Below are 26,326 nucleotides of genomic sequence, written 5' to 3'. Positions count from 1 at the left end.
ACAGCCTATGACAGACGTAGGTAACCTGTGCTCCTTTAGCTGTTACTGAAGAGAAGGTGCTAACATACCGGACATCTAAAAAATGGCAGAATAAGCTTGGGCTTTTATTTTAACATCAACTACTGCACAAAGCCACATTTGTCTAAAGCTGCCCATACACAGTCCGTTTAACGGATCCGTTCGGGACTAAAATAGTACACATCACATCGCATCGCATGCCTTGTGCATGCAGTGTGCATGCAATGCGATGTGATGAACAGCTAGTACAAAAAGTATGTGCAGCACATACAATGAGATGCGTGGGAGCGCACATCTCGTAGTACAGAACGGACGGTCCAGGAACGGACCGTCTATGGGCAGCTTTAGTGTGATATATCATATTCACCTGCAGAGAGTCTGGAGATATCAATGGATCCAACTAGAGAGGCGGAAAAGCTGTAAATATCGCTCTATGTGAATTAACATTTTCTTTGGTTTCAGCCAACAGACCTGGGTTTACATACGAACACATTTTAAATGGAGATGTCTCCTCACATACTATTGATAACTTAGAGGAAGATAAAGAATATACCATCAGTATTTATGCCGTGTATCCTGAAGGACCAAGCCAACCTGTTTCCGCAATGGGACGTACATGTGAGTTAGTTATCAGAATGACCGATGTGGAAAACAAAGTTATATGAAGGAAACTCTTGGGATCTACATTTACTGGACAATACACTTTACGTTATAGCTGATTATTGATTTTATTGTTAGTAGAACACTTCTTCACATTACAGAAATGTATATACCTGTATATTGTCGCTGCATCCCAGATAGCAAAAGCTTTGGTTAACATAGTTTATTTTAGAAAATCAATTAATACTATGACTTCTACTTAAAATTATTCTAATTAATTATAATAAAAACACAGTTCAATAAATGGTGCCATACAGTACTATATAAAGTGGGACCTAAAAGCACCTAAATAACTAAACTTAAAACTAGAAAGAAACACACGGACACAAACTGCTTTGGATCTTTAGTAACTAAACTGGTGGTAAAGAATGAAGCTACCAAACCTCCAGCCATATCTCATTTAAATAAAATTTACAGCAACAAAAATCCCCCCCCTTGTCTCAGTTGTGTTGTGAAGGACACCTCACCTTTACCTTTGGCACAGTATGAGCGCACATCTGCAGGGAAAGGCGGCCAATGTCCTTTTTGCAGAAGTAGGCCATACCCACCATCATGCTGTTCACAAGGAGCCCTTACACCAGATGCTGCCACTAGATTGTAGCACTTCCCTACCTACTGTATCTGCACCCAACAGAGATTAGAGAAGACAAACAAAATAATTAAAAAAGGTGAGGAAAGAAGGGACAACCAACTGACGAAGATGGCTACCAGCTTCACACCCTATTCCACAGTATATACCGTAGCAAACAGAAACTCATCTTAATCCGCTAATAGGCTACTGTCTAAGCAGTATATACAGTATGCTTGCTCTGATCCACAAAAACTGAACTGTTTTTAAGTGTGACTCAAGAAAAGGCATATATGTCACTAAACATTGATAAGGATAGCATTTGCACCTAACAAAGCTTTGCTTTGAATGCTTACTAACAAATTGTGATTGCCATTGAATGGACACATGCTTGCTAAAGTGCAAATGTCTCACCAGTCAATCAGTACTGGATCTGCGTTCTATGCATGAGGAATTAGCCTGATTAACCAGTTAAATGGTCAGCAGCATATGTTTTATGAATTGCATGTTTATTGATGCATTTTCATTGATAAATGTTATAGATATATATGTCTCTGCTGGCCGGTGGATTTTTTTTTTTTTAATGTGAATAAATGATTTAAATTGATTTAAGAGAAAGGAGTAATATTATTTATTTTTTGTTTTCTTATCATAAAAAGGGTTGAGTATCCCTTATAAACAGCAGCAGGTTGGATCTTTACCAGGTTTTATTGCGCTCAGTTTACCCTAGTTTACAAATACTGTCTACTCTAAGCAGTAACAAAAAACACAACAAAATATCTCCATAATAACTGGTACATAATTCTGGATGGCAAAATTGCTTATATTAATGTTTAGGCCAGTAGTTCCTAAACACAGTACTCAAGGTATGCTATCAATCCAAAATCAAACATTGGATTTAATATCATCGCTAAAATTTCAAATGTCTAGACTGCTTACACAAATACAAATATATTTATAAAAGCAATGTGTGCTATAAACAAGATCTAAAAAGTCACTGGTTAGAATTCATTGTATATGTATGTATGTATGTATGTATGTATGTATGTGTGTGTATATACACAGATGGAGCCACTCTCATCTGAGCGGCTCCCGGTGACCACCGGGAGCCAAACCATAAACGGGGCGCACGCACGTCAGAGATGCTCACATGCCCCATTGTCGGCATTGGACGCGCAAGTGTGCAATATCTGGCGCTCTGCCAGCAAAAGGGAGAGTGGCACCTGTGTGTCTACTTTCTAAATGTGTTTTTAATGCTGTGTGTTATGTTTTAACATTTAGGATAGACGTTTTCATTTGTTAACTTTAATGATTACATTGTTTTTATTCTTCTTTGATTTCAATCAGCTACAAACTAGTAAAAAATCTAATAACACAATTTTGGTATACCCTTAAATATCACAATGAGCACCCCTTATGACCTCTGAACTGACAGTCTGATTTAAAGCATGCAGTATTTGTGGTGTGGGTATGAGAGTCAAACAATTCCGTGTGGCTAAATCTAGAAGTATGTTTATCACAACAATTGCTTATGTATTTCTTTCAGTGAAGCTGCTTTCTGTGAAAAGCTTGTCATTGCGCAACATCACAACTGGAACTATTCGTGCACACTGGACTCCAGTCCGGGGCGCCACAGGCTACCGACTTACTTGGGCATCTGCAGGTAAAGCAGATTTTAGAACAGTTTATGAACGTAAACATACTTAATCCAGCACATGTATAACATGGTATATCCTGCACTCATACTTTTGGATTCTGAGACATGTGAACCATTTTGCAAGTACGAGTGAGATAAATACGAAGACAAAATCAGCCTCTAATTTGCAAATAAATGTAAATTACTATATGGCATTTCTGGTCCTTTTAACTGCTACAAAGAATAATATGTTTTGCATAGAAATATCACTAGGGCAATTCAGGCTTCACTGACTAATCATTTGAATAAGTATTTGCTACAGATCCTTAGTTTTTCGGATGAATTTGCTTTAGTACAGATGTAGCCTGCTACATCTTTGCAGGGGCTGACGATTCTATCGCCAGCCCCCGCCAGCGGCCAGCTACCACCCGGGGTGCACGAGACACTCGCGCGCCCCGTGGCAACGGAGCCTGCCGCCGGTCCCCGCCGCCTCCCGAGCCGTCGCCGCTGGTCCCCCTAACCACCCAGACCCCCCCTGAACTGGGCAGCGTCTCCCTGAAGCAGAGACGAGCAGGGAGATGCTGCCCAACCGCCGTGATACTGCACACGTGTCCCAGTCCCTATCGCCGGCGCTCGCCAGTGAAAGGGAACTGGCGGGCGCCAGGCAAGGAAGAGCCCTGCTACATCTGTATTTCTTCAAGCAACATCTGAATTGGTTTATATTGTCGTGTACATTGTTTATAGTCACAGCTACAACCATGATTTGTTTGGATCATTACTATTTTTAATTTACAGAGGGATACGACCAAAACATTAACCTCGCTGATAGCTACTCCCAGTACCTGATTCAAGGGCTGCAGCATGACACTGAGTATACAGTAACTATCAACCCCATCTTTGTAGATGTAGAGGGCCCTGTAGTTACTGCTAAAGCTGTAACCTGTGAGTATTTTTTATTCTTTTTTTTTTATAGTATATGTGTTTAAACAGCCTACAGAGAATTGTAATTTGGCGTATAAAAGCAATCAATTTCCAGTGTGTAACATCTCAATGGATCTAGGTTAATGGAATATTAACAAATACAGTACTTTATCTTTTAGTTGGCATATATTAGTGTAACATCCAGTTAAGAACCTTTTAGTCTCTCTGCGGAGAGGTGCATTATGCTGGCATTGCCAAAGCTGTGCTTCAGCGCTTACTACAATCTACAGGTGTGTTGCACAGTATCCTCTAAAGCAGGCATGTCCAACGTTGGCCCTCCAGATGTTGTGAAACTACACATCCCAGCATGCGTTGCCAAAGTTTTGCTATTAGAGAATGCTAAAACTATTGCAAAGCATGATGGGATGTGTAGTTTCACAACGTCTGGAGGGCCAACGTTGGACATGCCTGCTCTAAAGAGAACAATTGTCAAACGAATGCGCTATTAACAAATGAAATCATCCCATAATCTAATTGTTTGCAATGTTATTTATGATGACCCGTCTGCATTAAGGTAGACTAGTTTCACTTTGTTTTAAGTGTTTTATTTTTATGTGTCATGTAATAAAAATCCACGAGATACGCGTATTGGGTTTCCTTGATGTTACACCTCTCTATAACTGTCGTTTAATGTCAGTTGCTGGATCTCATTTCCTTGCAGTGGCTTCAAGCTCAGTGCAGAGTCTGAAGGCAAGTGCAGTAACCATCAGCACAGCATTGATCTCGTGGAATGCAGTACCTGGGGCTACAGGATACAGGCTAGCATGGGGCCCAACGCCAGGTACTTCATTTGAATCTTTATATATATAGATCTTTGTTAGGTTTGTAATAATATAAGGCACTGGTTCCCAAAACCCGATTCTTTTTACACGGCATCCCTAAACCAAAAGTTTCTTATTGACAAATTCAGAAAAACATGAAATTAAGCTTATTGTCACCCTTAGACCACTTACAGCATGTGGTGAGTAACAAATTTGCTTCTGGTTGTCCACATATTTGATGATTGGAAGCCACAAACACTGGTTTTGCCTATTTCATTGACAAATAATTTTAGTTGGTCTTTCCACCTCCAACCCAAGTAACCTCTGCAGTGCCATCCTTTCCAGATCCACTGAAATGATGGAACTGCTGAATGTACACTCTGTACATTCTACTGCTACTGCCTAAATCAGGGCTGGGCAACACCGGCCCTCCAGATGTTGATGAACTACACATCCCAGCATGCCTTGCATCAGTTTCAGCATGGCCACATAGCAAAACTAATGCAAAGCATCCTGGGATGTGTAGTTCATCAACATCTGGAGGGCCGATGTTGCCCAGCCCTGGCCTAAATCCATATGCAGACTTGGACCGATTTTTTACTTGTGTGACTCCTTATGCTTAGAGAGGTGGCATTAGGTCAGGATGGGCAGGCACTGTAGTTAGTATACAGTAAAGGAGTGTTCATGTAAATGCAGTTGAGTCTTGCCTGGACACAGACACATACATTATTGTCTGGAGTGGTATCCAATTGCATGGTCAACATTTTACAAATCCAGTTATAATGTTGATGCAACAATGTTGATATTCTCAGAATGGAGACATGTTCACAATGTTAACCAATGAAATGTTTCCATTTGTACTGTCAACATTTTCAGAATACATTGCTGTCAGTTGCAGTAAATCACATATGAGAGGGTTAGGCCCTCCAGATGTTGATGAACTACACATCCCAGGATGTTTTGCTATGTGGCCATGCTGAAACTGATGCAAGGCATGCTTGGATGTGTAGTTCATCAACATCTGGAGGGCCGGTGTTGCCCAGCCCTGGGCTAGGGTGTAGCTTAACGTTAGTTTGAAGGGAGGTGGTGGTCATGCATAAGAGGGAGGTATTGGGATAGGGCATGTATACATATCAGAATGCCAACAAATCAGATCACTCTGCTGGCATGCTACATTGTGACCATGTCGACATTCTCATGTCCACCTAATGCATGTCGACATCAGAACTGTGGACCTAACATATGTAACATGGTGTATCATCTTATCTGAAGGTGAAAAATTCAGAGGGATGGACATTGTGTGGTATGGGTCATAGGTTTGTCAGTCATAAGGTCTACCACTATAGGTCGACACATGAAATTGGTCGACATGGTCATTAGATCGATGCAAGCATTAGGTCAACATGGAAAAGGTTGACATGAAAAAGGTCAACATGAGTTTTTCATGTTTTTTAACAGTCTATGTCGACTTACGTTAACATGGATACCATTTAAGTGTACCGCATCCCCTCGCATGGCTCGCTTTACTTACCATGCTTTGGGCACAGTGCACTGCTACGCTTGGCACACCATTATATTTTCATTCTATGCCCACTTGGATAGTACAGTAACAATGGTGCAAAAGCACAATTTAAAATAAAAATGAAAAACTAATGTCTACTTTTTTCATGTCAAACTAATGCTTGTGTTGACCTAAGACCATGACAACCAACCTAATGTTTGTAGACCTAATGACCATATCCCAACAGTGTAGTATAGCCCACCCTATAAGTATTTGACAGACTAGAATGGTATTGCTATTGAGGTAATAAAATGTTTACAGACAAATATCAGCATGTTAGCTGTTACAGTGTTTGTAATAACAAACCCTGCCAACCCCAACCTGATTGGGTATATGGAAGCATGCCCAATGCTGCCAGAGACTTAGTATTACATTGGCAGCATTCCCTGGCATCTAGGGTCTACTGACAGCTGAGCACACTTACTGTGAAATAGACACACTGACACCGCAATTCCCTCCACACACTTACCTACCTCCATGTCTCAACCTCTACTTTATTCCAGTTTGATTGGTATGGGGAAATACAATGATAACCTAATAATGATGAGCACATGCTCCACCGCCAGCTTATCAGATTGTAATCAATAGAGAGCAGCATTGCTTTGATTGGCCAGAGAGTGAGAAAGAGATGTTCTGCATTGTCTAGTATCAGTTACCCCGCACACAGGGTATTCTCTCTACAAAGTAATTCATACCAATGTAGTTCATGGATTGTGTCAATGAATAACTCTGCGTGTACTGTAGCTAAGAAAAATAGCCTCTTGCTGAACATGCTAGGGAAAATTACACTGTTTGTCTTCTCTAGACTTTACAAAATCATTCTCGGCTACAGGTATAGGTGTTTGTGGATGTATCGTTGTGTGTACGGGGGAAGGGATCTGTTTTTTTTTTTTGTACATTAGTTTTCATGACTATATTAAAATACCAGTGATCATCTTTTTCCTCATCATGGTAGCATCTCCAACAGTTTTAGGATACGCTTGATAGTGTAGCATAATGCTTTAAGCCAGGCATTCCCAACCACGGTCCGCAAGACACACCAACAGTGCAGGTTTTAGTGATATCCAGACTTCAGCACAGATGGTTTAATCAGAATCACTCAGGTACTAATTAAGTCACCTGTGCTCAAGCCTGGATATCACTAAAACCTGCACTGTTCGTGTGCCTTGAGGACCGTTGTTGGAAATGCCTGCTTCAAGCACTCAAACATAATTCTGCATTTACATGGATTCTTAAAGATATTTTATTTTACATTTATTATTCTTATATTATGTAACCACTGTATTTGATGGCTAAACAAGTGTAATAACATAGTTGTTTATTATATCTATGCTGTTACTTTATATAGATCACATCTTTTTTTCTTCTCTCCTAAGACTTTTTCGGCAGAGACCGCCCCCGTCAGCTGGCACTAAACAGTACAATTATTTCTTATGAGCTAAAAAACCTGGTACATAACACAGAATATGTAATCTCCTTATATGTTCTCTTCGGCTCTGCAGTGGGACCAGGCATTTCCACAACTGCCAGGACATGTAAGTGTTTCTGACCTTATGTATATATTTCCTTAACTGTACTGTTACATTCATTATAGAAAGTTTGGTACTTCCTCATCTTTGCAGCCACCGCTTACGCTACGGAACTTACGCTACGCTCGCCACAACTTTACTTAAGGTAATAGATGGTGGCATGGACACAGGAGGATGACGTAAACACAGCGTGGTGCGCCGAAAATCCTTACGTATCGGCTAACGTAACTGGCGTAAGCAGTGGCCGCAAAGATGAGGAAGAACGTAAAGTTCTTCAACACATTCTGTTGTTATATTCCTTTGTTAAAACATGAAAATCCATTTAGTAAGTGAACAGAAAAAGAAAGAGTACTGTACTCCTGGATCGGGAGACACTCCAAGCATATACCAAGTTAGAGTTACAGTAAATGTTTAAAAATTAGCTTTTAATAGAAATAATTAAAAAACAATAACTACCACTATAAAACCGACTGTCGGAACCCTATACAACACCCGAAGAGTTATCCAGTGTACTTTTTGTGTGGGGCCCACTCCACTGAGGGAACCAGCCCTTATATCAGCTGGCCTAGGCTACTAGGAGGACAAACCTTTTTCCTATACCTGCCTAGGCACAAGCTGGTCAATCCCTGTCATTTCATACCTTCACAATGCAAATGTGTCCACCACTTAATGTCCCCCATTGTGTACAATACACACACTGATTATCAATTAATTGGTGTTGCTTATTAAGTAGATTGGTGTTGTTATTTGGAATCTGAGAACAATGTAAGGAAGTCTATTATTTCCCTATTGCTGTCATAAAATAATTTGAGTGCCTAAAATGCATCAACTCCTGTTGTTAACCTGCCTTATTTTAGCATTGATGTGACTAACATTGGACTATTGTATTGTGCAGCTCCTCTTGGATATGTGTCTAACTTTAAGGTAACTGGATACACCAGTACTTCTGTCTCTCTGGCCTGGAGTTCCACCACTGGAGCCACCGAATACAAACTATCCTGGAACCCTGCAACATCAGGTCATTTTACTTTGTTCCTGCTTGTTGTAAACAGGGATTGCTATGCTTATTGACAATCATTCTTTCTTAACTGTGTCCATTTACTGCTAGAAACTCATTTCTAACATAAAAGTTAGGCACCCACTATAGAATTATTGAACCAATTTAACAATAAGTGGGTGGTTGATCTGTTTTAATTTTTTATTTATTTGTTTTATCTGTTTTATTTATAGAGGGCCTTAATAATTTAATTTGTCTTTGCACACAATTGCTGTACAAAAATATCCAAAAGTTACAGAAGGCATCTTGTGTAAATAGACGCCTCCTGTCGGTGATGCACCGCTGCATTTGAACTCACAGCATCGGATCACTGTATGTGAACACTGGCCACTTGAGAAACCCTCAGGTTGGCCGGGGAATTCAGGCTGCCAGAGCCAAGAGATTTGCATTGGAAGACACAGATCATTTCCTCAGCACATGTACAAAACAGGTCAACACTGGGTTTGCATACATCTCCCTACATTATGCCCAGTGTGCATGAATATCCGTTTCAGCATTTAGCCGATAAACTGGGGAGATCCTGCCATAAACACACTCCTCTGATCATGGAGATTACACCAAATATCAGGCTCAATCTCTTGATATTTGATTTGATTTTTTCACTGATTTGATCTCTTTATTTTTATTATCATAAATACATGGCAACACAAACCTGCAATGTGTGGGCATTCTTGATAACCTTACTATATTTCATACATTTTTTCCTTAGCTGCGTCAGCTTTCTTGTAGCCGACCATCGAATGATGTGGAAGGCACACGCACATCTAAGGTTGCTCTGAGCAAGATTTGCTCAGAGCAACCTTAGATGTGCGTGTGCATCTGGTGCGTGTGCGTGTGCATCTGTTGATGTCAGCTGCCCGCCCCTGGCACCCACATCACTGGGCGATTTCCATGGGAACGCTCAGCTTTTCATGGGAACGCCATTGACCAACTGGGCATTCCCATGGAGGAGTTCCCCTGTCCGCTACCCCATGCCTCCACCCACCGGCCGCAATGTTGGGTGTGTGTCTGCACCCAGCACATGCAGATGGGCAGAAATGTGTATGCGGATTGCTCAAACATCGCGCTCACATGCGAATTCGCATGCGAGAGTTCGGACCTGATTAAGGTCCAAAGTCAGAACCTGATAGTTTATGCACTAATCGGTTGGTTGGGGAACTGCGTATGTACAGGATCAGTTCTGACAGCCACTCTGAGCATGGTGATCCGATGCTGTGTTTGGATGCCTCTTGGTGCATGTGCACATTAGTTGTATTGTAGCGTACAGCAGCTTCCCTACAGGTGCGCAGTACCATACAAATCTGAATGAAGCCATAAGTGGGGTGGCAGAAAATCAGCTACTTTAAAAAATAAATGTCTTGGTAAATAGGTCAGATAATGGGTCTACAATTTGCAGAAAAGTCACCTTGATTGTTTGTTCAAATAAACAGCTGCATAAGGGATCTTCTCAGATTATATAGAATTATTAATTTGTCCTTTTGAAAAAGCTTATTTTAATGGTTGTATCTACTGTAGGACTCATTGCAATAAAGACTCCATATTCTACTAATAAATCTAGAGTAATAGATTATGGGGTACAGAGGCAGAACTCTGGGAGGCAATGGAGTCATCTGCCGCCGGGCTCCTGCTATCAAGGGGGCACCTCTCTTCCCCTGCATTTTTAAATCCATTAATTGAAGGCCATTGATATCACGTCTGGAGTTCTGAAATATGTGTTCTATCTCTATCTCTCTCTCTCTCTAGATATAGATATACTGTATACATACTGTATAAATGCATTTTATATTTCATGACATACAGTATAAACTTTATATAAGGTATTGTGCGTGAAGGGGGAGGGGGGGGGGGGGGCAATACACATCTTGCCTCCGGGCAACTGGGACGAACTTTCGCCACTGATGGGGTACATAGATGTAATAGGGTGCGAGAATCCTGGAGAATGCACATATTTTTAAAGCAATCCTTTACATGGCAAAACCAGGATTTTTTTGCTTCAAGTAGATTGCCACTTTAATCACACGGGCATTCTTTGAGTCCTGCACTTCCATATACTCTCACCCTATCACATTTACCCCTAAATGCAACAGAATTTAATAGCAAATTTTCTATTACTATTTACAGACACTCCTAAAACTCAATACCTGGCTTCCACTGTCCGATCTCACCACATTACTAACCTGCAGCCGAACACAAGGTACATAGTGAACGTCCAGGCTGTTTATAGTAACACTGAGGGGCCACCAGCCACCCTTGTTCAAATCACAGGTAAGCGCTGGTCACAGTTATGAATGTGATATATATATATATATTTTTTTTTTTTTCCTACTAAGACAGCATATTATTACTATAATACAAAATAATTCCAGAATCATCATGAATAATTTGAGGAACATTATTAACATTCCAAGGTATATTGTAAGAGTATTTGCAAGACCAATGGTGAATACCGTGCTCAGGAGTTATATGATCAGAATTTCATGGGATTTGGCTCCATATATACTGTAGCAATAATGTTAATGAATGTTAATGAGCATTGTTTTATTTACTCTTTGCAGAATTGAAGACTAAGACAAGGATGGGTTTCAATAATTTGGCAATGTGTTGTTTTTATTCAGCCATAATAATATGCATCACAATTATGTAATCACAGAATGTTTCCCCAGTTGTTTGTCATCATAGGTGTATGCTTATACTCTTGTGAGATATCTATTTCAAGCCAGTTTCTCTCACTTGATAGTGATTTATGTCATTATTTTGATAGTGATTAATGCCATACTTCTTTACACTAACATATGTTTGGACCACAACAGAGCAATAGACTAACACACATGGTAGGATGCAGCAGGACCTAGATAGATGTGTTTGAGTGACACAGAGCACATGCATTTGCATGTGGCTTGCATGGTGCCTGGAATGGCACCCTTCAGCAACTGGCACTACTGCAGAGCCACACTCCAAACAGATGCCCCCTGCAGCTTGTGGAACTGCTCTGAGAGTCCTTAGGATTCTCCAGACAGAGCTTACTATACAGATCCTGTTGCCCACTAAGTGAGACATCATAACACCATGGATATAAAGGTGGGGCCAGCACAGTGCATACTGCTGCCAGTAAGCACCCAAGGCTCAGTGATGCATTGTTTCCCAGAATGAATTGCTCATTTGGTCACACACAAGAGAGTTACTATAGCACAGATTGATAAAAGAGTTAGTGCTGGCAATGAGGGAAAGGTGTCAGGACACACAGTGCATCACAGCTTGCTGAATATCGGGCTGCAAACTTGTCAGAGTGCTACAGTAACTTCTGTCCACTGCTGAAAATGCCCACAATGGGAAAAACTTACTAATCATGGTTCAATGGAAGAAGGTATCCTGGTCTGTTGCATCATGTGGATGACCAGATGTGTTGCTTACCTAGGGAAGAGATGACACCATGGCAAAAAAGGCAAGTCAGTGTAGACAGTGTAATGCTCTTATTGTAACAGTATTCCCTGATGGCAGTGGCCTCTTTCAACAGGTTAATAAATACTGCCACACTTCAGAAATTGTTTAGAAATGGTTTGAGAAGAGTAACAAAGACTTCAAGGTGTTGATCTCCAAATTCACCAGATTGAGCATTTGTGGGAAGTGCGTGCAAAAATAATTTGAGCCATGTAGGTCCCATCTCAAAACTTACAGTACAGGACTTTAGGATCTGCTGCTAAAGTCTTGGTGCACGATACCTCAGGACACCTCCAGAGGCCTTGTGGAGTCCATGCTTTGGCAAATCAGAACTGTTTTGGTGCATGAGAGGGACTTACACCATATTTAACAGTGGTTTTAATGTCCAGATAGGTAACACGTGTGTGCCGTGTGCATATACGGTGTGTGGGTGTCACCCACTATTCCATTGTACCTCTAACTATTATGCAAGGACAGGCAGGGAGGGAGGGTCACAGTAAATGTTATAAGTGGGGGCCCCCACAACAAGTTACCCCTGGGCCCCCACAAGCCTTAATCCAGCCCTGAATATCATTATTAAAATATACCATACTGTACATACTGGGGATGATGGGACCAAAGTAAAAAAGGAGCAAATTTGCACTTGGTAAAACCATGATACACTGCATATTTAGTGTTAGGAGGGGTGTCCTAGTTGAACTCTGCGTAAACATTAAGGTGTTTAGTTTTGTGGGTTACATGCAAAAACAGTAAGTATTGACACTTCATACAAATAAACAACACTCATTTGCAATTAAACATGGTTTGCCAGGCGCAAAGTTGATCTTTTGGTACTTGTTTCCTAGCACGGCGCCCACTACGTTAATTGCGTAGAGGGCTATTCTGCATTAAATCGCATCGATTTTGTAAGTTAATTAATTCACTGCTTTTATGTCCCCAGGCCATCGCATTACATCGCACCACCCCACCCGCAAATCGCATGCAATTTTCTGGGGTGCTATGCCATGACATTAGGTATATAATAATATGATTGTATGTGCCAAAAATAGGTTTAACGCAGCCCCCACTATCCACGCCACCCCGAAGCGTGGCGAGTGGCGGTGGAACGCATCCTCTGACTTTTTCATTACCCCATTACACATTGGCGTGGAGTTGATTTTATATAGTGTGGCAAGCGCAGTGAGCCATGAGCCCGATGCGTGGCAAATGGATGCAGAATACATGTAAAGTAATTTGTGTCCCCGCGGGGGGCTCGCTGCGCTCACCACGTTTCAGGCTCGGTGGCTCGCTGCGCTCGCCACACTATGCAGAATCAGCTCCACGCCGACGTGGATAGTGGGGTAATGAAAAAGTCAGAGGACGCATTCCGCCGCCACTCGCGGGGCTCGCCACGCTTCGGGGTGGCGTGGATAGTGGGGGAGTGCGTTAAACCTATTTTTGCCACATACAATCATATTATTGTATACCTAATGTCATAACATCGCACACCCTATAAAATCGCATGCGATCGCATGCGATTTTGCGGGACATGCGATGCGATGCCATGCGATATAGTGGGGTACAATGGCCATATAAAAAAAATTACATTTAAAAAAAAAAATCACATTGCATCGCATGCCGCACATGCGATGCGATTTCCTTACGGTGCCGTACTTGGAACTTTGTGCGCCGTGCTAGGAAACAAGTACCGATCTTATTTATTTTCCTATGCTCCTAACTAAGAATCAGCCTCACAGTGCTTGGATTCAGTTCATATGCCGTGCCAATTATCATTCCATTTTTTCTTGCAGACTCAAATCCTGTTCAGTTACTTCCTGTTAAAGATCTGCAGATAATTGATACTGGTGTTAATAGTATCAAATTGTCTTGGAAGAAAACATCTGGAATAACCCAATATAAGATATCATGGGTACCATTTGAGGGTAAGATCATATTAAATAAATAACTAATAACTATTTCTAACACGTTTGATAAGTATTACTTTATACTTGAATCCATATTATGGTGCATAACTATATTTGGCATTGCAACGACATTCAGAAATCACATTTCCTGCAAATTAAATGTAATGGTGGTGTATTTTCCAAAATAACAACAACAACTAAAACACAAAGTGGTATTACTTGCCATTGATTTTTAAGGGGTCTATTTATGAAGCAGTGATAACCTCTGTCTTGCTACTTGCCAGATAAAGTGGTTATCACTGCTTCTTCTTGTCTACAGCATTTTGGTTGTTTACCGAATCCCCATAAGAAAATGTAGGGATTGCAGTGTCTACCCAATTTAAAAAGCATAACTGGCATGGCTTCTGCATAGCAACAAAAATACTGATGGAGTGTGAATAGCTCAAAAGGTGCTAAAACAGGATCATCACAGGAAAGCAAGAAATTCCTCAGCATCGAATAGGATAATAAATATTGTACAAATGTTGTGGTGATCCTAATATAAAAAGTTAGTATATACATTTAGTAAAATATTTGAATAAGCGACTACATACAAAAATTAAATATATCAATGCTGATAATATTTTTAGTATTATGTTTTTTTAATCGAATTTAAAAAATCATGAATTCAAGTCCTGACAGAGCACACACCATATGACTTGGCCAAAGAATAGAAGTAAAAAACTAAAATATATATGTACATTAAACAGCCAATTCAATGGAGATTGATAGCTGCAACGTACTGTAGTAGGAAAGCTCAGGGAGGGAACATTACTCTGGTTTTTATTAAATGTTTCAAATTGTTTTGTTTTTCATGACAAACATTTTAGAGTCAACTCACCATTCTTTAATCAGGCTAATATTTTGTTATATTACTCATAATAAAGGAAAGGTTTTATAAAAGTTTTAACCCATAATGCTGATCAAATTTGTGCAAAGTATTTGTAATATATTGGACAATACACAGGATAAAGTGTTTATAGCTTTGTACGAGAGCCTGTAAATCAAACACTTTCATTCCCTTACGTTGTATAACATCCTTGTTACCATGACAACAACTGTACATATACGTCATTGGTTCCCAAACTTTTTTGAGTCATGGCGACCTAGAGTATCAGAATATTTTTCACAGCATCCCAAGGCCAAAAGAAATGTAGAAACATTTTTTCAAGTAGAAACTGTTTATATGTCCTCCTTATGTTCAGTTATGTGGTGAGTGACAGGATTCGCTTGTGTTTATAAACATCATTTATGATTGGCAGACACAAGCACTGGTTTTGTGTATTACAGATAACATTATTGCAAGTTAAAGCTCTGTATAAGCAAATAAAGGAATCTGTCGTAGCCTTGTAGGGAGAATCCCAGTATGATTCCAAGATATGTAATAAGGTTAATACAATCAGGTCTGAATAACCTGCTATGTTTGTATCCATGCTTAAATGCTTGTTGAGAGATATTACATAATACATATATAACAATAGTAACAACTATGTTTTAATAGCGTATTATTGCCTGCAGTATGTTTGCAGCTATTTGCTATAATATTTTTTTTCTTTAAACTCAGCACAATATGCATGAGAAATTCAAAATTAAATTCAACCTGATTCTTGCCACGCTGACTAATAATATGCAGCAAAGTATGTTGTTAGGTGTATTAAATGTGTGATGTGCACAGTCAGGTTCAGATCTTTGTGACGTTTGGGGGAAGGGGGAGAGGAAGACGGGCCAGTGCACAGGTAGGTATGGTAGTCTTGATATGAAAAAATAATAATAACAGTCCACAATAGAATTTTAATTATGAGAACAGGCGGTTCCCTAGAAGGTCACAGATGTGGAGGTGCACCCTAGAGAGTAAATACAATTGGAAAGAAGAAGGAACGACTCTCTTTGGTGTTGGGGCACTCTTAGTATAATGATTACGTCAAGTAATCTATGAAGATATAAAAAGTGTGGGGTAGTCTGATAAGAAATGTGGGTGGGATTTAAGGGTACTAGCTCAAAGTTATGGAGTCAAGTGGGAGAATGCTAGTTGAACAGAGTAGTAGAGGAGGAGTGTTCCCCCTCCAGATGAGATATTAGGCGTTTAAAAATTAACTTTTATTAAGTATAAGGTAAAAAAGTATCTAGACAGACATTAACAGACATTTAACACAACACATTTAAACATATAGACAAGTTAAGGTAACCCTTGAGTATCTGTGCCTAATGGGGCACTGGGTCCTCCTGTTTGACCTCCACCTGGGTGGGTAATGTGCGTGATCCCAGGTAAGAGTAATGCCTCCTCTACGGTAGATAGTATGTTAGAGTCCCTAGAGGAATAGTTAGGCCCTATCCCTTGTAAGGGGTGACTTTACTAAAGGGTACAGGGTTCCACTTATAAGACTTAAACGTTCCTGCAATGGGTAAGCCTGATTCTGGGGTTACAATTTGTGCAAGGAGAACCTTTACTGAGAGGGCTAGGTGGAGATCTGTAGGGTTCACTCTTTCTCAAAGAGTGTGGTGTGTGCAATCTCCGGTCAGGTTACTCAGTACAAACAGAGAAATTTACATGACATATTTCAAATCTTCATAGTCAACTCAACAAATGAAAATATAAGACAGAAGGCCTGTTTACCAGGATATCCTCTTTGTAGCGAGGAGACTATCAACCCCTGTCTATTATAGCGAGGAGGATATCAACACCTATAAGCCCAAGATATCTTTCAAGATCCTTCTCACCTCCCTGAGAGGAATCACAATGCAGACATCAATTTCTATTATAAGCCGCAATATCTCTTTTCCTGGGTAGTGATGTTCTCAGCAAGGTTAACCTTTATGCAGAAGTCGACTACAATGTATGCAGTTTACAGAGATGTGTTCATTTTATAATTGTAACATTCTGAGGCATCAGAAACAGTCATATTATCTAAACATGGTTTAAATTATTAGAGAAAGGAATTTAACAATAACTCATGGATCAAGTCGATCCTGCAATATATAGGCCCTTTGAGGCCTGGTTACCAATACACCCTTAGAAGGGTGAATATTCTTTTGACTTGCCTAATGAGCAGATAAACATTCTGTCTCATAGAATCACATGAAAACTGCACAAGAGACAGATTGGTTTATATGAAACTTCACTGGGTTTGTTTGACCAGTGTGACATTTATTTCAACAGACACATTTGCAGGACAGGAAAAAGGTAGCAGTATAAACTAACAGTTTCTCCCGCAAGGAGATAGGGATATGACTGGGAGGAGGGAAGGTTAGGAAAGGGTATGACGCAGGTTTAAGTAGGGGTGGAATAGAAGTAAGGGTGGGGGTCCCGTTCTGCCCAGTAGGTATGGGTAGTCCCACCGACTTTATATACCCGTAACAGAAGGGAGAGCCTGGTTCGAGTTTGGAAAGTCTCCTATCCCCTCTGGCAGGTTGTCTACTCCAACTGTCAGCTGCCACTGGGTGAGAGTGGGCTTTTTTGGGTATTGTGGGGGATGTTCCCAACCTTATAGGGTATAGGGTCAGTGGTGAAAGATGAAAGAGTGCTCTGTGTAAACCTCTATAATAAGCGGCTGCTGCCCTGCTTTGTATACCTGTGGGCTCGGGGTGGAATATTGTACGGTTTAGAGACAGGTCACCCTTCTCTCATAGTACCTTCATACGCCCCGGGCCGGTTGCTGTCAGTTTGTCGACAGACCTTAGAGGTATGGCGGGTGAGCGGGCTTGTGTGGGCGCAAAAAGAGGGCTAAACGACAAGAGCAATCAAGTAGGGAAACTGATGAGTATTCCCTGAGCAGGGAGTAGACCCTGAGTAGAATTTACAGTCAGTGCTAAGATAGGTGTGCTGTTATCCTCCACATATATATATATATGTCAATTCAATAGTGGTGGAGGATGAGCGGCACCTATTGAGAGGCCCGCTAGTGGGGTGAGTGGGGAATAGATTTGAGAATGCAGGAGAGGGGGACAAAGGGAAGGAAGAAGGGGGGAGCACAAGTCAGGAAGGGTAACAGAGGAATGCGGGAGAAAGTAGTACCTGTCTGTGCACAGCGTGCACGTATCTGGTAATAGGATCGTCTCCTACAGGTAATTGAAGCTGCTTGGGACGGCGTCCTGTGTCTGCAGGTGTATATTCGTCAATTGTGCAGGCTGCTGTGTATAAGGCAGGAGGGTGCCTGGGGAGTCCCCTTGAGCGCGGCTTCTGACTCAGTGTCTGCGCGATGCTGCCGAACTTGGGAGCAAACTCAAGTTGCTGCTGCAGGGGACATTCAGTATCGGGACTGCTTCTCCGGGTCACCAGGCGGTGATATGGTTGCTGTGGGGAATGCTCAGGTCCGAGCTGTTCCCCCAATCCACGAGCGGTAACGTGTCTGCTACGTGGGTGGCTGCTTGTGGGATACGCTGGATAGTAGCGTCTCTCCCTCCTCGCGTGGATGCGGCTGCTGCGGGAGGCGCTTGGTGGTAGCGTCGCTCCCTAGATCACCTGTTTGTGGGATACGCTGAATAGTAGCGTCTCTCCCTCCTCGCCTAGATGCAGCTGCTGCGGGAGGCGCTTCAGTGGTAGCGTCACTCCCTAGATCACCAACGATCGTTTCACCTATGGGCTTCGTCAGGGTGTGTGTTAAGGGGCCTATCAGCCACCTATTTAGCCTGTGGATGCTGTCTTATGATTGGGTATGCTAATGATACGCTAATGATACTCTGATCTGTCTCTAATGAGTGTTGGGGGTTAATTGAATGAAAACACCTGATAATGTCTTGAGATGTTTCTGGGCTCTATGCCCGTGTACCATAATTAAATATTATGGATATTGGGGGAGATAGTGCAATCTCATATACTGGCGATAATGATTTAACTCGGGGCTTATTGTTGTAACGGGGATTAGAAAGGAGAAAAAACAACAAAGTCTCTCCCTTCCAGATAACCTGACATAGTATGTGGGAGTCGGGCTTCCACTCTGGCAGCCTATTGTACCGAGAACGACACCCCTATCCTATTGGGGTTTATTGCAAAAATACCTGCGGGGGAGATGTATCCGGTAAAATTAGACATAGCGTGTCTGGGGTTACAGAGGCTTGTGGTGCCCTTCAGTCTCAGATGCTAGGCAATTGTATAGTCTTGTAGTTCCCTGTAATCAGTGTGCTTCCTAGGGGCCTCATAGGTAGTTCCCTATCTATCGGGAAGCTTATCAGGAAAAATGCCTAATAAGTGTGCTAAATGGATAAAAGGGCTACACAGAAACATGTCCCTCTGCCTGTCTAATGGTGATGCTATGCGAGGAGTTAGAGTGATAGAATTCGCGCTAATAACCTCCTATAGTATATAAGAGAGCGGGGGAAGGGAACAAGGATTCACCCTTGGGTGCTTAGTCTTTATGTATAGGAGAAAATTATATAGAAATAAAATATAATTATACGTGAAGAATCAATAAAGTAAATAAAATAAAATAATAACAAGATAGTACAAATTATTATAAACACAGATAAGAAAAAAAGGGGGGGAAAGAGGATAAATAAGATTTAGCGGATTCGTTGGTAATAGAAGGTATCGATCTTTGATTGTGAGACAAATATGCTAGAGTGTGTATGTGTGTCTATATGTATATCCCACTCTTATTTGGTTGGGAGAAGCGTGTGTGAGATGCATATTATGTGTAGTGAGTGGTGCAAAAAACCAACTGTGCGCAAAAATGGTGGACTGACCAAATAACAATAGTGAAAACAGTGAAGGGGTGTGCACATCGTGTTTAGATGAGGTGATAATATGATACAATAATTGCGGTGATGTGGTACCGGTGTAAGGCTAGAGAGAGAGTGGACTGTCCATCTCTCCTAAATGGAGAACCATTATAAAGTGTGTCGAGCAAATTGTGAATATATAATGACCCTCCTTCCTCATCTCCGACTGTAAGATGAGTGTGAGGGAAGAGGGGAAAGGGATTTGTGGGGGGAAAAAAGGGGGGGGAAAGAAGGAGGGGAGGGGGGGTTTTTGTATTCGTTTGGTGGTCGGTACTGGTGAGGCTTGCCATGATTGGCGTGGGGAAAATAGGGGAGTGGGGAAGAGGGGAGAAAGTTCCTACTATGGGAACAATAATGGTGATGATAATGGCAGAAATGCCAAGGTGGAGGGATGCTCCAGGGAAACTCAACAGAGACTGGGTGATATCTGAATTACACAGAAGTCGGTTCAAGGTCATGATGTGTCTATGGCCTTTGGAACTTTGGAGAATAAGGCTGGTGAATAGCATAATGATAAAAAGGGGGGGGGGGGGGTTGGTTTGCCGGATACAGCGTCTGGCCATACTGTGGGGGAACTGAAGAATAGGAGAGAGTGCTGAAGGACACGGTAATTACAGGAAGGCTCCGAAGGTGTTATTTTCGTTCAGTCCATGTGGGTTGACTGTGTTTAGGTCGAAGATCCATCTGCTTTCTCTGCGCAGTAATTCCTTCGTGAGATCTCCACCTCTTATACCTAGTCGGACCTGTTCCAGGCCGAAGACTCTGAGATCCAGTGGTGATCCTCCATGTTCGGCGAGGAAATGCCTCGCCACTGAGGTGAGTTTTTTGTACTTAAGTGCATCCGCATGGGCATTCCTGATATTGCCGGCATGTTCTAATATGCGTGTCTTGAGTTTTCTACTCGTCATTCCTACATATCTTAATCTGCAGGGGCACTCTAAACAGTATATGACCCCTACAGTGTCACAGGTCATGTACTGTTCTATTATTACTGGTTTGCCGAACCGGTTACTCAGCCTGTTGATTTTCTGAATGTGGATACACGCTTTGCATTTAGTGCAGGGAAAGGTACCTTTGATCTTGGGTTTAGTCTTAACTGTCCGTTGGAAATGGCTTTGTACCAGTTTGTCCCTGAGGTTCTTAGCTCTCCTCCAACTGAACTGTGGACCTTTGTCAGTAATTTCTCCTAGATCTGGATCCATCTCCAGGATATGCCAGTGCTTGCGGATGATGTTTTGTAAATCCTGCCACTAATCACAGAAATTGGTGATAAATCTTGTAGTTGTTTCGGTGGTGGCCTGTTGTTTCGCAGTTGAGAACAGGAGATCCTCCCTTCGGCATTTCAGGGCCTGGTGTCTGGCATTTTTAATTGATCTTTTGCTATATCCCCGTGCCTGGAGTCTGGAAGCCAGTTCTTCACTTTGGCTGATGTACATGTCTGTGGTGGAGCAATTTCTCCTGAGGCGTAGGAACTCCCCCTTGGGGAGATTTTTGATGGTCGGGGGGAAGTGTGCACTGCTAGAGATTAGAAGACTATTAGTTGCCGTTTCTTTCCTGTACAATTTTGTATGTAACAGGTTGTCCTCCGACCGGTATATTGTTAGGTCCAGAAACGTAATTTCATCATGATGAATAAAGTGCGTAAGCTTTAGATTCAGATTGTTACTGTTGAGAGTGTGAATGAACTGGGTCAGGCTTGACTGGTCTCCTTGCCAGATCACCATAATGTCGTCAATGTACCTGACCAGATCTTTATCCGGGGTATTGAAGAGGCAACAGTCGGGTGAGATTTAAAGAACAGATATAGATTTATTGCTTACTATTCAGCAAACGCAGAATTCACACTCTTGGCCTACCATATGCTGCTCCAACGAGACCAGTCATGCAAATCACTGTAATCAATAATAACACTTCAAAATACTAGCATTTACATGACAACTATGCCCTACCTAGCACACTTTGGCATGAATCAGACTTTTAACATACATTGGACAAAACTTACACAGTCCAACAACATCATGGTTACTCTGGACGTCTCCAGGTGAATAACTAACTTATACCTGCACTATGTGAACCAATGGTACCGGTACCCAACTAATGCTCTGGCCACAAGCCTAGGTTTCAGCCTCTATACTGAAATTAATGTACAATTCCCCAGTATAGCATACCTAAGGGGTAACCTGGCCTTCCTACGGATCAGTAGCCGGGGCCCCGTGATGTCAGGCCTTCTTACGGATCAATAGCCTGGGCCCCCTTGATGTCAGGCCTTCCTACAGATCAATAGCCTGGGCCCTGTGATGTCAGGCCTTCCTACGGATCAATAGCCTGGGTACTACTGGGTGGGGAGTGTTGCCTTGAGGGTCCCCTTTTCCTGGGCCGGTAGGGCCGAGCAATCTTGGTCTGTCCTGGACTAAATGACAGTATCTGATATTTAGGCAGGAGGGTCTCCTCTGTATAAGGGCACCGCTCCTGGACACTGGTTTCCCACTTAAGAAGGGGGCGACTGTCCCTCTATAACTGTCCCTGCAGCTGCGGAACTCCACTAGATCTCCCTGGTTTTAGGGTCGACATGTTTACACATACGTGGCCAACAGGGCCAAACTCACTGTTCTGTTGGGGTTCCTGGGATGGGGAAGGCTCCGCTCAACTGGGGTTACTCCAACTGGAGTACTGCAGAGGTGCTGAGCCTCTACTGTTGTTGCTGTGTTTGGTGCGGCCGTCAGGTGCCACAGTCCAGTTGCTGACACAAACCGCGGGACCGTCTCTGCCAGCCACTCCGGCCGCCGACTCTGATGACCCCTCCACTGCTGCCTAGGGGCCTGGCGCGACCATGATGTCACGGTCCTCCTGCAGCCGCCCGCAATGTGCTCCCTTGCCGTGCCTGGCATCTGTTGGCCCACTGGGACCGGTGCGGCGGGGCTCGTGGTCACCGCCGGCTCTGTTTCCTCTCTCTGCCTCCGTCTCCTGGTGCCCCCTGACCTCGTCGCTTCCTGCTTCTTCTCCCGCCATGCTGCCAACCAATCCCGGCCGGCCTCCCCGCTGTCCATCACTCGGGGAAGTCCCGCTTTCCGTCCCATGGCGCCTAAATATATAAATATATTTTGGGGTAAAAGGACTGTATTGGTTGTAAGTGTGTATGTCTGGATTATAAAGACATGTGTGTGTATGTCAATATTTATGAGAGCAAATACTATTTACTTTCCACATTCTTTACACAGATCAGTGTTATAAATTGTATGCATTTTTTAAAATTTACATCGCTGGATTACTGCTGTACAATGTTGCATTTTTTATCTTATTTATAGCTTAATGGCAAGTACCCTATTTTATGTATAGGGAAATACAACAAAAAATGACTTGCTTATTGGGGACAATAGGGTTTTCGCTATTTAACCCCCTTGGCAAGGGCAGTCTTAACAGCTTTGACAGTGCCTCGCAAAGCAATGCTCCTACCCACCTAGTCACAGGAATATACGATCCTGCAAGCTCTCTCAAAATGCATCCATTCAGTGAATAGCTGTCAGCACTTTGCTGGAATGCACCAGCCATCAGTCAGTCAGTCAGGCAGTCAGTAAGCAGTCATTCAGTGTCTTGCTGCAGGCTGGGATGCAGGTTTAGAATCCTGCCTGTAATTCACAACCAGAGCGTGCTAGCAACATGTCACTCTAAATATACATTAAGATGGTCTGTCCTTGGCTGAAGAGGAGGAGTGCTGCCCATTCTTCTGTGGATGAGTACCCTGATTTGAAAAAATAATCAGCAGCAGCAAACTGGTTAATAATTTGGTATAAGGTTGATAACTGCTTTTAGTATTGCAAACTCTTGTTTTTCATTCAACTGACACAGAAAGTGGGCAGGCATTATCATTATTAATATTATTATTTTTTTTTTCAAATACTGTACAACTCTACATAATGTGGTCAATTGATAACCGCAAAAATGATTGATTCTCAAGAATAGCCAAGCATAAAATGTATTTTGAAATAATATATTTATTAAACCTCTAGGTGGTGCCAGAGAATCAAAGATTGTTTCTGCAGAATCTTCTTATTTTACTATATCTACCCTGAAGGAAAGTGCCACTTATAACATCTATGTATCATCCATGATCGGAAACCGAGAGGGAAGTCCTGTTCTTCTTACAGCAAAAACGTGTGAGTTAGATAGACACAATGTTAAACTTTAAATTGAGTTTTTATTTCTCAGCTAAATTTACAATAATTTGTTTCATTTATTTTGATAAGAATTCATTTTATTTAAAACATTTTTTAATATTTTGTTGCATAAAAGGAATGGACTCTGTTTATGGAACCAGTGATTAAACAAATATTTAGTTATGTAATACTGTACCACTAATGTGTAATCATTACAAATTGATATACTTTGAATTTGACTAGGAGATTGTTTGCTGATTATTATAAATGTTCTCCTAATACAGGGGGCAGATTTATTAAGGCTGGTGAAGTGATAAAGTGTCCTGTGATAATGCACCAGCCAATCAGCCCATAACTGCTATTTGCCAAACCCAGTTTGTAACTTGTCAGTTAGAAGCGGACTGTCTCCAATTTATCAGTTCAGAAGGCTTAATAAATCTGCCCTTTCGTCTTAATAATGTTAGGGTTTAGAATCTCTTTTGACTAGAAAGGATGAAAGAACAATAATTTTTGACTAGAAAGGATGAAAGAACAATCATTTTTGGAACATATATGATTATATTTTTTTATTATTTTTGTCTGTATTCTTGAAAAACAATATTTCAATCATTTATTTTTCTGTAGCACTGTTATTTTTCTGTAGCCCTCAAAATTGGCAATACCATGTGCACTACAGGTGAGTCATGTATAGAGAGTTACATTTGGGTGGAGTGTGTTGAAATTGAAATCTAAATTGCAGTGTAAAAATAATGCAGCCAGTATTTACCCTGCACAGAAACAAAATAACTCACACAAATCTAACTCTATGGCTGTGTACACACGGGGGTGATTTGTCTAATATCGCGGGCAATATGGTCGCTGAGTGACCATATTGCCCGCAATGGGAGTGTGCACCAGCGATATATCGCCGGGTATATCGCCCATTTTCTCCCCCGTAGTGATCGCTGCTCGCAGGAACATGCTCCTGCGACCAGCTGATATCGGCAGTTTCTTTTTCATCAGCGACCATCTCTGTTTGCTAATGCAAACAGGACACCGAGTGATATATACTGCTCAGTGATATATCCCCCCGTGTGTAAGGGGCTTATACATGTTACATCTGCCCCACCTGCAGTGCACATGGTTTTGCCCATTTTGAGAACAAATTTGTACCCTGCACAGAAACAAAATAACTCACACAAATTTAACTCTCTCTATACATGTTACATCTGCCCCACCTGCAGTGCACATGGTTTTGACCATTTTGAGAACAAATTTGTACTGCAATCAGATCCGAATAAGGGCCATTGTGTGATTTAGGAAGATATTACTCTAAAGATGTTTTGCAGTGAATTGCTTTAATTTCTGACATTATTAGGTCAAATGTCATTCCATTTATTCAATGTGGGGTCCGTCAGTCGGAAATTCTGACACTCGAAAAGTCTCAGCATTGGCGAAAACGGGCACTGATAGTCAGAAAATGCTGAGGATTTTCAGAATACAGGTTGGCCTCCATAGGGAGGTGAATCTGTTGCAGGCGAGTCTTGTCCGGGACTGAATACTGTTGGCCACTATTTCCGCCTGATGGAAATAGCAGTCACGATTGAATATCTCCCTAAATGTACCTAACTTTTGACATTATGTTTTTTTTTATAGTGGACCTCCCAAAAGTGGAATCCTTTGAGGTTAAAGATACAACTGGGGACAGCATATTACTGAGTTGGTCTGGTGTAACTGCGGCATCTTCATATCTTTTAACATGGAGGCTGGCTTCAGGTGAATTATTGTATACTTACAGTACTCTAAGGGCCTTATTCTGGTTAGGTCGGTGAAACGTACGTATGGTCCGTATCACCGTACGCTTCCCGTACACTCGCGGTGAGCGAAAGTCCGCCCACAGAACAGCCGCACATGGACGGTCACAAACACCGACAATGGGGAGTGGCGTACACTTGAGCGTACGCCACCGTGTACGGACAGATCTACCTCTTAGCCACCGATACCTGGCGTACATCAGAGTGTACGCCACCGTGTACGGACGGATGTTGTCCGTTTTCACACCGACACCTTCCGTATATCTGAGCATACTTCACAGTGCAAGTAGAAATTGAGTCCAAAAACATCCTTGTTGCTCTTAGATGTGGTTTATGTGTCTTTTTCCATATAAAAAACGTTATGTTTGTGTTACAGTGAAAAAGTTGACACATGTCGACTTCTGTGAATTCAGTGTCCTGCTTTTTAAAGTATACCAAAACACTTTCTGAATGGGTGTAGATGGTTATAAAATAACTAGCTTGACATATATAACCTGGTCTTAGAATGAATC

The 26,326-nt window shown here is 41.8% G+C and overlaps 1 protein-coding gene across 1 annotated transcript in view; it reads left to right on the top strand.

Annotated features, from left to right (window-relative positions):
• The window catches only part of LOC146073004 (uncharacterized), a 248,677-nt gene that overhangs the window by 12,771 nt on the left and 209,580 nt on the right, over positions 1-26,326 (top strand). The window contains exons 9-18 of the mRNA XM_083180177.1: positions 481-636; positions 2,793-2,909; positions 3,678-3,824; positions 4,525-4,644; positions 7,562-7,720; positions 8,610-8,735; positions 10,884-11,036; positions 14,000-14,131; positions 23,875-24,021; positions 25,657-25,776. Of these exons, the coding sequence (XP_083036303.1) occupies positions 481-636; positions 2,793-2,909; positions 3,678-3,824; positions 4,525-4,644; positions 7,562-7,720; positions 8,610-8,735; positions 10,884-11,036; positions 14,000-14,131; positions 23,875-24,021; positions 25,657-25,776 (1,377 nt within the window). The remainder of the gene's footprint in view (positions 1-480; positions 637-2,792; positions 2,910-3,677; positions 3,825-4,524; positions 4,645-7,561; positions 7,721-8,609; positions 8,736-10,883; positions 11,037-13,999; positions 14,132-23,874; positions 24,022-25,656; positions 25,777-26,326) is intronic.

The sequence above is a fragment of the Crinia signifera genome, chromosome 4 (genome assembly GCF_055691185.1).
Source record: "Crinia signifera chromosome 4, ASM5569118v1, whole genome shotgun sequence".
Taxonomy (NCBI): Eukaryota; Metazoa; Chordata; class Amphibia; order Anura; family Myobatrachidae; genus Crinia; species Crinia signifera.
The sequence above is the reverse complement of the archived record's forward strand: the minus strand, read 5'-3'. Positions and strand labels throughout refer to the sequence as shown.